Source organism: Ictidomys tridecemlineatus, chromosome 10 (assembly GCF_052094955.1).
Source record: "Ictidomys tridecemlineatus isolate mIctTri1 chromosome 10, mIctTri1.hap1, whole genome shotgun sequence".
NCBI lineage: Eukaryota > Metazoa > Chordata > Mammalia > Rodentia > Sciuridae > Ictidomys > Ictidomys tridecemlineatus.
The window spans coordinates 40,105,043-40,117,168 of NC_135486.1; the positions used below are offsets into that span (position 1 = coordinate 40,105,043).

The 12,126-nt window shown below is 35.2% G+C and overlaps 1 protein-coding gene across 3 annotated transcripts in view; it reads left to right on the forward strand.

Annotated features, from left to right (window-relative positions):
- Window positions 1-12,126, forward strand: part of Flvcr1 (FLVCR choline and heme transporter 1) — a 34,677-nt gene that overhangs the window by 2,951 nt on the left and 19,600 nt on the right. The window contains exons 2-5 of one of the 3 annotated variants that reach the window (XR_013426543.1): window positions 2,109-2,253; window positions 2,744-2,871; window positions 3,161-3,252; window positions 7,822-7,907. Coding sequence is in view for 1 of the 3 variants with exons in the window: in XM_005329420.5 (XP_005329477.2) it covers window positions 2,109-2,253; window positions 7,822-7,962 (286 nt within the window). In the remaining 2 variants the exon portion in view is untranslated. Of the gene's footprint in view, window positions 1-2,108; window positions 2,254-2,743; window positions 2,872-3,160; window positions 3,253-7,821; window positions 7,963-12,126 lie in introns of those variants that run through there. The other 2 variants (XR_005730397.2, XM_005329420.5) reach the window with 2 other exon arrangements.

Genomic DNA, 12,126 nt, shown 5'->3' on the forward strand with positions numbered 1-12,126 from the left:
TCTCCTTTCCCCTTGACTATAATGTAGATTTCATGACAAGCTATATGGTGTGAATACACACAGCTCTATCACTACACTACTATATTATTATCATTACTGTATTTATTATAGCACCTGGCTTGTTGTAGGCTCTCCCTGAAAATATGATGAGTGCATGAAGGAACTTCAGACTCATTGCCACTGGAGTATTGCCATATCTCTTTGGAACCCACCACTCAAAATTATCTTGTGGTTCATTTCTTTTCACCTCTATTGCTTAGTTTGGCCACCCATGGTGCTTACCTAGACCATACTAACTGATCTCCTTATCTGCAGCCCTTGCTGCCTTCCCTCTGTTCTTCACAGTCTTCCTGCTCCCTAATGTGCCGATCTCTTCAGAGCACTCCCTTGGCCCCTGCAGTGACTTCCATTGTCCTTAAGATAAAACAAGACCCCCTCTAATGTGACTTGCAAGATTTTTTGGATCTGCCTCCTACCAGCTCTTTATCTCACTCCATGCCCCCCTCCCCTTTTCCGCATACACAGTCTTTCTCTGCTTTGAGCCAGACCTTGCATACTGACAATTTCTTACAAGGTCATGTTGTCCCCTTCCTGGCCTTTGTACATAATGCACTTTAGAACACTACTTCTTGTTCATTTGTCTAGCTCCAACTTCTTTCAGCCCTTTGTTTCTCCAAAAACTTTTCTTAAGCCCAAGTCTGTACAAGGTGCTCCTACAAAATATTCTACTACCTAGAATGAGCACATGTCTCAGTTTACCTGGCTTAGTCTGGGTGTACCTCTGTTGCTTGGTATAATTGCTATTGAAGTTTGTTTTACTCTGAACAGTGTTCTGATTTGGGTAATAAATTACACAGTCTCTCCAGTCTTAGAACTCTCTAATTCTCCATCACGGTACTATATTACCACAATCTGTTAGAATATCTTTTTGATTGTCTCTATTCGGCTTTTTGGAAAGAAGCAAGTGAAATATTTGTTAAACGTTATTCTTCCTACCTCAGCCTTGAAACATTTCTTGGGCCCTTCCCAATGTCCAATACCACGAAGTAGTCACTCCCCTCCCTCCTTCCTTCTAATCCCTAGTAATTACTAAACTGCTTTCTCTCCATATGTATTTACCTAGTCTGAATGTTTCATACAAACAGAATTATACAATATATGGCCCCATTTGTATCTGACTTCTTTCGCTTATCAAGTATTCAAAGTTAATGCATGTTATAGCACTGTATCAGTACATCATTTCTTTTTGTAACTGAATAATATTGCATATACCACAGTTTGTTTATCTACTCACTCACTGATAAACATTTCAGTTATTGCCATATTTTGGATATTGTGAATTATGACTACTATGAACATTTATATATAATTTTTTATTTGAATACCTATTTTCAGTTTTGGGGGTATATACCTAGGCATAGATTGCTGTTTCATAGAGTAATTTTATCCACAATGGCTGTATCATTTTATACTTATACTTTTATACTATACTTCCACCAGCAGTATAGGAGGGTTTTAATTTCTCCATATTCTTGCCAACCCTTGTTATTTTATTGTTATAGCCCTTCTAGGGGTGTGATGTGGAATCTCATTGTGGTTTCGATTTGCTTGTCCCTAAAGATTAACGATATAGGCATTTTTTAATATGCCTATTGGCCATTTGCATATATTTAGGAAAATCTCTATTCAAGTCCTTTGCTTATTTTAAAACTAGAACATTTGTCTTTTTGTTCTTTAGTTGTTAAGAGTTCTTTATTTTGGATGCTAGTCTCTTGATTCTTTCTCATTCTGTGGGTTCTTTTTCTTAATCCTGTTTATACATATTCTTACTCCCCTTCATGATTGTAAGCATAAAAGTGTAAGGACTATATTTTACATTACTTTATAGCAGAATCACTCAGAGTAGAAACTCATTATATGTTTTTTTGAATAGGAAAGAGATTTGTTGGAAATTTTCCTTTAACAATAATACAAGGACATTAGAACATAGTTTTAGAATTTATAGTATACCTTTATAAATATTAGCTCTTCTGTATGTTCTGTTAAATGGCAGTATTTACCTTTTTCTCTAATGATATGAGCTGTTAACAGGACTATTCATTTTACAGCTTGGAACCGCAGTTGGCTTTTTGCTACCACCTGTTTTAGTGCCCAACACACAGAATGACACAGTTCTCCTGGCTCATAATATAAGCATCATGTTTTATGGAACATCAGGTGTCGCCACACTTTTATTTATTTTAACAGCAATTGGTAAGTGAATTATTTTCTTTAAAGATTAGATAAATGCATGACAAAGAGATGAGAATAACTAACCCTGAAAATTTTTGTTGATACTATCACAAATGCCATTTGCTCGTTTTATTCTAAACGTGTACTATGCTCAGATAATGATGGTACAACCCTGGGTCCACTACATGGTATTTTACTATCGTAAAAGGTTTGACGACTAATCCATCTCATTTATCTCCCTACTAACTTTTCTTTCTGATAATTTCAAATATATTACTTGCTTCCTTCCCATATTTGTCTACATGGTCCGCATCTTATGCCTACCTAGCCAGGAACAAGTTTTTGTCATGAAATGAGTCAAGTAGGCTACCATCTTTCTTTTAAGATAAGTCCTCCCAAGGATCCCCAATTTTAAAATTAACTGGATCTAAAATGTTGACCAGTGGATGATCCTGGGCAGCAGCAAGCCGTTCAACAGAATTTCAAACTGTGGCAACTATCTGCTTGTTAGGCCACTCCAGCAAAGCACGGCTGCCACCATTCGTCACTGAGTCCTCTCGTCTGGGCCTGTCTCTTGAAGCAGTCAGTCAAAAGTCAGCTGCAAGCAGCCATCACCAGTTTGGAAGAAGCTTTGGGAAGGTCTGCTTTTTAAAGTTTATTTTTAATGGGAAACAATTTTAATTTCAGGGAAAAAAGGTAGTGAGGTATATGTAAGTAATAGAGCTGTTAACATAACTATAATAATGCCCCTTGGCACTCTATACCTTAAATGGAATTGGGGAAGAAAAGAACTATAAAGTTGAAAAGCCCCCTTTTCATCATTGAAATGTATAATTAAATATAATTATAGGCAGAAGTTTTAGATCTATATATTAACTTATAGCATACCCTTAATAGTAATGAAAAATTCATATTTTATGATCTCCAGATGTGAAATCCTCAGTTTTCAGAGAAATGTGTGCTGAAGACTCTAGAGTGTTCCAATAGAGACTGTCTTGGTAGATGAACTGCAGGATCCAGGTATAGGAAGCTCAGCCCACATGCTTAATTTCTTTTTTTAAGATGATGAACAAAGTGTTCTCTTGGTAGCATAATAAGTATTCTGACATGTCCGATCTGCTTGAGGTTGGTTTTTATATTTTCAGTTAATCAGAGAGTGGCATATTTGCAGTGTGCTAATTATTGAAAAAAAGACAAATTATCCCTGTACTATTTTAGCACTTAACATGGTTTTTAAAACATTTTAGAAGTAAAAACTCTCTTAAATTTGCTTTTTTAAAAAATATTTTTTAGTTGTTGATGGACCTTTATTTTATTTATTTGTATGTGGTGCTGAGAATCGAACCCAGTGCCTCACGCAGGCTAGGCAATCACTCTATCACTGAGCCACAACCCTAGCCCCTAAATTTGCTTTATCTGGTAGCCATATTTGATTTGCTAGTTGGGATAGGAAATATTGTTTTTACATGTTTCATTAGTAATAGAGATTTTTAAGGCATAAAATTCTCATTCCATTGAGGGGCTTGTGTAAAAGAACATAAATTCCAGTTTTCCTTTTTATATCATTTTCAGTTAGTTTTCTATTTGGAAGAGCGTAGTAAACTACATATCAGATATCCAAAAATATGAAATTATTATATATATGATATGTGTGCATAAATAAGATTTTTATCTAAGGAAGAACAATCATAATAGGTACAACTATCGGCATATTACTCTGTTTTGTTTTCCTCGTGTCCAAATTTTTGCTCAAGGCTCCTGAATTACTAAGATATGACCCTCCTTCCCTCTGAATTCTACTCATGATTATTTTGAAAATCCAGCCAACATGGTGTACTGAATTGGTATTCAGCAGTCTTCCTAAAATACTGTCTTGAAAGTTCAGGCCATAGAACCCTATTCCCCTCCCTCGTGGAGCATATGTGTGAATGTAGTTCATCCAGCATTTCCACTGAATTTCATGCTGGAAGAACCCCACTGTAGCCTCTCACATTTGGTTGCTGATGTGTGCTAATCATCCCTTTGAGGAAGGTCCTGTTACCATCACTCCCATTTTACATACAGATGAGGAAACTGGGTCATGTAACTTGATATAACTTTAAGTCGCCCAAGTTCACAAAGTCAGGTTTAAGCCTAGGTAGTAAATCCATATATAAAATGTTATATTCAAAATAGATCATTTTAATTTTACTTTACCTCATTTTATTTTTAATTTAAATTCCTCTTGTATAAGTGGTAATATTGTTGTATTTAAAGTCTGTAGAGCAATAAATTTGCCATTTAGCCCAAATATGTCAATTAAAATATTTTCCTGATTCATTAATGTAAGTGGATGACAGAAACCAAAAGTAATGCTAATAAAAACATTTAATACTAATGTATTTAAACACAAGTGTATGTAGCATGTAGGCATTTTACTTGTGATTTTCTTTTTTTTTTTTTTTTTTTTTGATGGTAGTGGGGATTGAACCCAGGGCCTTCTGCATGTAGACAAGCACTCTACCAACTGAGCTATATCCCCAGCTCTTACTTTTGATTTTTCTATTAAAGATATGCTTGGACTAGGCTTGTAGCTCAGTGGTAGAGTGCTTGCCCGGCATGTGTAAGGCACTGGGTTCAATCCTCAGTACCACATAAAAATAAATAAATAAAGGTATCATGTCCATCTACAACTAAAATAATAATAATTATTATAATAATTATAATAATTTTTAAAAAGATATCCATATGTAAGCTATAAACTTTTAACAAATACATTTTATTTAGGCTGTAAGAATTTCAAGCCACTAAGGCAAAGGCTCTGATTTTGTAAAATAATGTTTCTAAAAGGACAATATATTTTATATTTTAATAATTGCAAAATTCTTTTAGATATGTCATATCATGTGATCCTTTAGAGCTTATTATTGTTAATTCTGTTTTATGAAGGAGAAAGCAGAAACTGAGGGCTGGGGATGTAGCTTAGTGACAGAGAGCTTTCCCAGCATACATTAGGTCCTATGTTCAATCCCCAGCATTGCAGAAAAAAGAAAAGAAAGAAAGAAAATAGCAATTCAATGTAAACAAGGTCATACACCCTTGGCTTTTTGTTCACCTTTTTTTTCATGTAATCTTAAGTCTGACTTTACTATAGGGTATAGTTTTTAAATACAGACTAGATTTTGCTAAGAGAGAGTTTATCTGAACTAAATGATAACACTTATATTCAGAAAATAAATCTAGTGGAGTTAAAGACTGGTGAAAAATTGTAATCACCTCTTCGTGAAATTTAACTTCAGATTTGGAACATTTAGACTTCTTTTTATCATAGTGAATAAAAACCTAAGTAATAGACTTAAAACACATTAAATAACCTGCTACCTTGTAAGCAAAGTTTTACAGTCTTAAATTTTTACAACTGTGAGTATTCTGTACTAACATTGTTAATAAACAGATATCTCCTATCTAACTAAGACACAAAAAGACTTTCCGGAAAAGATGCCAAACATCCTAACAGATCAAGGATCGGATAGGGTAAAAGGAGGAAGAAGAATTGCAACAACTTAAACATTTTAATCTCCTAGTCTTTCCAAGTAAGGATATTAAGTAGTAAATATTTATGTGCTATATCTCTTCTTGAATTAGTTGTGATATCTGTAAAAAATAGATATTTCAGTTTGATACATTTTGATTATATCATAATTAATGTTTTGACCAGCAAAAAAAACTTATTTTTTTTTTTTGTTTTTTAGCAGCAAAAAGGAGAATTGGAGAATTGCAGTATTTTGCAGAAGTTATAAGGGATATTTTTTCCTTTCTCAGTGATTCTCAAACCCAGATGGCTATACTGATAGCATTTGGGGAGTTTTTTTGTTTACTATAGATTTTATCATGGAGGTTCTCATTATTGAACTTGGATAGAATCTCAAAATATGTATTGTTTTAAAATGGTTTCAGTTGACAGGTTCATCAGTTCTAACCCACTTAGAATAGGTCTCCCTTGTTGGAAGAAAGAAATTGTCACAAAAGAACACGAGGGAGGGAGAAAGAGAAAGAAAAGCAGAAATTTAGAAAATTTCACTAAAGAGGGGGAAAAAAGAAAAGCAGAAATTGTAATCTTCCAGAAATGTTACTTTTTTTCTGAATCAACTTACCTTCTTTTTTCTCTTTGAATTTACTCTATTTGATTAAATGCTAAGGTGTATGTTTTCATGAAATCTCTGAAGTAAAGGTGCCTTTACTGATCAATGATGTCTAACATTTGTGGTAATGGAGACAAGGTTGTGTGATAACCTGGCAAGGTCACTGAGTGCAAGCATCTTAGATTTAATGATACAGACTTTTCCTTCTGTTGTAGTTAAATTTTTTTTTAGTGAATAGCTTAAAATTTTGAGGGACTAAAAAGAGTAGATTTTAATTTCTGACATGCCAAATTTTAAAATGCAGATTAACTCTTTTGTCACTTAGTCATGACTTCTAGATAGCCTGTTAGTTTTCTATCTCTATAACAAAATACTTCAGGTAATTAACTTATAAAAAGAAAAAGATTATTTTAACTCATAGTTTTGGAGGTTCTAGTCCATGATTGGGCTTTAGGCCTTTGATGGGCTTGCTGAGTGGCCATGGCACAGAGAGCGTGATGGAGCAGATGGCTCACATGAGTCAAGAAACGAAAGAGAGAGAAAAGGGTTGGGGTCCCACCATCCCCTTCCAGGGCATGCCCCTGGTAACTTAAAGGCCCCCCACCAGGCCCCATTTCTGAAAGGTTCCACTTGGAGAATCTTTAGCTTCCCCAGGGACCAAACCTTTAACACATGAACCTTTAAAGGACACTTATCCACACCATACCACTAACCCTATAGAAATCTCTCCCTAGCCATCTATTGTGGGAAATTGGTAGATCCTTCCCTGCCTAGCCAAAGGAAGTCTTTAGATGTCTGGCTAAGAATGCTGTGAGATCTCTAACTAGAAACAGTACTTAAACTGTAGAGCATCAGACACCATATGCCACACTTTCCTGTCTGTTATTTCTACCCCTAGATTTTCCATGTGCCACTCAAGTAAGTGAGCAAGAAATACAGCCTGCTCCCATGAAACCACCTGGACTTCCTCAGTTCCAGATGTGTCCTTGAATCAGATGATGAACTCTGCATCAAATTGCAGAAGGAATAGTTACTAACTCAAGACAGTCCTCTCAATGTTCAGTAGTTTATCATCTTGTTCATACCCGAGGCTTACCTCTAATTACAAATTGAACTAAATTTAAAAATAGAGTCCTTGATATAGTAAAAATTAATGTTGATCAACTAAAATGAAATAATTAGTAGGCAAGATGGTGACATATTAATGATGGTTTTGTAGCTCAGATAAGTGAACTGGCCAAATCTCTTGAGTTTTAGTCAGTTTCAGAGGGCTGAGACGATAATACCAAACTGTTTTGCACTTAGAAGTCACTGAAAATGAAAAACCTCACCATAAAAGACATTCACTACTTCCTTAAACTGATTCTGTCTGCTCACTAAGAGAGATATAAATAATTATGTATTTTTACCCGGGCAATTTATTACACTTATGTTAATTACATATAATCCTTCTCATGTTCATTCCCAGCATTCAAAGAAAAACCTCCATACCCACCAAGTCAGGCTCAGGCAGCAATTCAAGACAGTCCCCCTGAAGAGTACTCTTACAAGAAATCGATAAGAAACCTGTTTAAAAATATTCCTTTTGTCCTTCTGTTGATCAGTTATGGTAAGTGGCTTTCTTGTATTTTCTATGATGTCTGTGTAAACCTTTGAGCACTGTGGATTCTTTTTATTTAACCTGGTGGTTTAACCTTAATGAAATTGGTTAGTGAACTCCATAGCATAATCACGGACTTAAATGATAAACTGGAAGCAAAAGAATCCATGGTGGATCATTTTACATGATTTCAAAATAAATAGATCTCAAAGAGAGAAGTGTTGTTTTCTTGTGAGTTCTCCTAGAGTGCAGGTCATTGATGAACTGTCATTATGACCACATGCAATAAGCATGTGGGAAGTGCTGTCAGTGGCTCCTTTCTTACACCCTGTGCAAACTGGCACTTATTTTTAACTGTTCTGTCAAAACTAGACATTAAGAAATCATATTACAGTTCTAACTTAAAAACAATTCTGGCTGGGCGCAGTGGCAACTTAGGAGGCTGAGGCAGGAGGATCGTGAGTTCAAAGCCAGTCTTAGCAGATTAGCAAGGCACTTAGCAACTCAGTGAGACCCTGTCTCTAAATAAAATATAAAAAAGAGCTGGGGCTCAGTGGTTAAGAACCTGGGGTTCAATTAAAATTCTGGTTCTTCTAAAATTTTCAAGTTAGCTGACAGTTACTTATCCTATACACTGTAGCTTTGACTGCAGATACCAACACTGGTTCTTTTCAGGGTTTTCTGACAGTTTGGTTTTTTGTTTGTTTCTTACATGAACACTATCCACATTGTATACTAACACTCCCTGATTTGTGTTTTTCTTGCCTTCGGAAGTTACTTGCTACTTCTTTTTTTTTTGTGGCCTGATTTGAACTCTCACCCTTTCAACAGGATTAGTTCCTCAGTTTTTAGTGGAAATTGCTAATCATGAAAGAGTGAGATATTTAATCTAAAGAACTCCATGTACCCGTCACTATGTAGGCTGTCACCCAGCTTCAACAGTTACCAACATTTTGTCATTCTTAATTTATATACTTCCTCTATTTTTTCCTAGAATTTTATATATATATATATACATATATATATATATATATATTTTGAGATGGTGTCTCACTGAGTTGCTTAGAAATTTGCTAAGTTGCTGAGGTTCGCTGTGACCTTGTGATCTTCCTGCCTCAGCTCCTGAGCTGCCGGGATTACAGGCGTGTGCACCACACCTGGCTTCCTAGAATATGTTAAAAGGGAATTTCAGAAGTGTCATATCATCTCATCTTTAAATACTTTAGCATGTCATAATTCCTTTCCTTAATTTTACAGGAAACCTCCCTTTGTAGTTAAACCTAAAATTTTAAAAAAGGAGGTAGAGAAATACAGTGGCTCAATAATATTAGAGCAAATTTATTTCTTAAAGCTGTCATTTAAGAGAACTTTTTCAGGGCTGGGGATGTGGCTCAAGCGATAGCGTGCTCGTCTGGCGTGCGTGCAGCCCGGGTTCGATCCTCAGCACCACATACAAACAACGATGTTGTGTCCGCTAATAACTAAAAAATAAATATTGAAAAAATTCTCTCTGTCTGTCTGTCTGTCTCTCTCTCTCCATCACTCTCTCTTTAAAAAAAAAAGAGAACTTTTTCAATACAAATTTGTATGTTTTCCAATACAAAATTTGCTTTTCAGACAAACTTAAGACCAACTCCAATACAGACATACACACAGAATTTCTCCACATGTACGTACACTCTTCATTCCAGTCTCTTCATTTTGTGCCATTATTTCCTTTACCTGAAATGTGTTCCTACAACACCTACCTTAATGTGTACTTCACTTATTGTTCATGTTGTTATTCATTTGTAATTTATTTCATCAAAAGCTATAAATACCAACTAAATATATAACAGTGCTCTAAATGCTTTGTGGGCTAGAATGAAGCATGGTATAATTTCTGCCCATAAGTAATTTATCATTAGTTGTCATGACCATTTATTGTTATCTCCCAAGTGGGGAAGATAATTTAAACACCTGAAAAGTAAACAACAATGTAGGAGGGATTTATTAAAAAAATAATAGTAATATGAGAGGTTGCGTTGTGAGTGCATGCTACAGGCCTTCCTGGTTAGGAAAGGGTGAATGAAGGAAGGGCTGTGGGTGGCAGGGAGGGCATGTGAAGAACATGGGGATAGAGTTCATTGCGCAGACAAAGGGGAAAAGGAAATGGTGTGAGCCAGGGCCTGAGATGGTACCCTCTCTGAGTACTCTGACTTCTGTGGAGTTTTGATCTCTTTAGGATCATATCACTTGGTAGTTAACTTGATTGTACACAAGTGGTTATTAAAATTATGTTTAAGGGAGCCAGAGTTGTGGCTCAGTGGTAGAGCTCTTGCCGGACATGTGTGAGGTCCTGGGCTCCGTCCTCAGTACTGCATACAAATAAACAAATAAATAAAAAATAAAAGATCCATTGGCAACTAAAAAAATATTTTTAAAAAATTATGTTTAAAATCTGTAAAGGTGTGGGGCTGGGGTTTTGTCTTAGTGGCAGTGCACTTGCCTGGCATGTATGAGGCACTGGATTCCATTCTCAGCACTACATATAAATAAATAAAGGTCTATCGACAACTAAAAGAATCTTTTAAAAAAACGTATAAAGGGCTTTCATATGTATTTAATTCTTCAAGTAATTATTTTTGAGATGGAAAGAAGACTTGATTTCTTTTTTCTTAATTTTAAGTTTTATTTATTCATACAAACAGATAATACATGCATATAGTATCAAATTCATAAGGTACCATGGGTGCACAATGGAAAGTTAGTGTCCCCCATCTCTTTTCCTGGGTCACCCACTTTCCCTCCCAAAGGCAATTACTGTTATCATCTTCAACTTGTAAGGCTATTGTAACCTTTATAATCAAAATCAGATAAGGATTGTATAAGGGGGAAATTATTAGTTAATTTCACTTATGAATGTAGATAGTAAAAAAAACCAACTAAAATACTAGGAAACTAATTTATAAAAATAATAATACATCCCGACCACATTTGGCTTATCTCAGGAATGAGAAATGTTTTAGTAGTCTTATAATATATTCATATAATTTACCACAGTAATGGATCAAAGAGAAAAATTAACCCAATTGCTGAGTGAAAGCATGTGATAAAATTAATTACCCATTGATCAAAGACTTGTAGCAAACTGTGAATACAAATGAACTTTCTGAACCGGATATATCAGGTTTGTCTGCAAAACCCCAACAGCACACATCATATTAAAGGCAAAACCTTAGAACCATTCTATTTAAGAATCAATAAGAAGAATCCCTTAGATAAAATACCTACTGTCACTTTCTATTCAGCATCCAACTGGGAGTCCTGGCTGTCTCAGAAACATAGGAAAAAGAAAAAAACAATATAAGAAACAGAAATAAAGAAGTTATTGTTTGTAGGTAACATGATTATGTAGATCAGCAGTCAGAAAACAATGGCCCTGAGCCAATTCTATCTGTTGCCTGTTTTTATAAAAACAGTTATTGCACAGTGTCTTTAGCTATTTCTGGGTTCCAAGAGCTAGTTGAGTAGTTGCATCAGAGACAACATGGCCTGCAAAGTTAAAAATATTTACAAATCTATTCCTTTACAGAAAATTTGCTGATCCCTCATCCATTAAAATAATGCAGAAGAACCTAGAGACAACTATTAAGCTAATGAATCATTGAGATTACTAGATAGATAACTGACGATTCGAAAACATTCATTGCATTTCTCTTTATATTAGCAACAAAAATATATCTTGAAATAAATAACCAAAAGAACTTTATAAAGAAAATTATAAAACATTGCAAGGCATAAAAGAAGACCTAAATGGAGGAATATACCTTTATGTACAGAGAGAACTCAAATTGATAATGACGCCAGTTTACGATGCAGGATCACTGTATTGATGAAAGGGCCAGACACAGAGACTGCTTGGGAAGCTAATTTGAGTTTACTCTATTGAAGGAATATAAGGAGCAAAGAGTTAGGAAATACTGTGAGGAGCGCAACGTCTCAATCACAGTTGGAGAAATTTCTTCGCCCACTAAACAGATACAAGTTAAGGATCATAATGTTGAGTGAAGATCAGGTCACATCTTTTGGATGAATACTTGTCACCTCCACGCCTTGTATTCTACACATAAGATTGGAGCAGTCTTGCACATGGAATAGTCTGGATAAGGAATAGCACTTCTAGGAGAAATT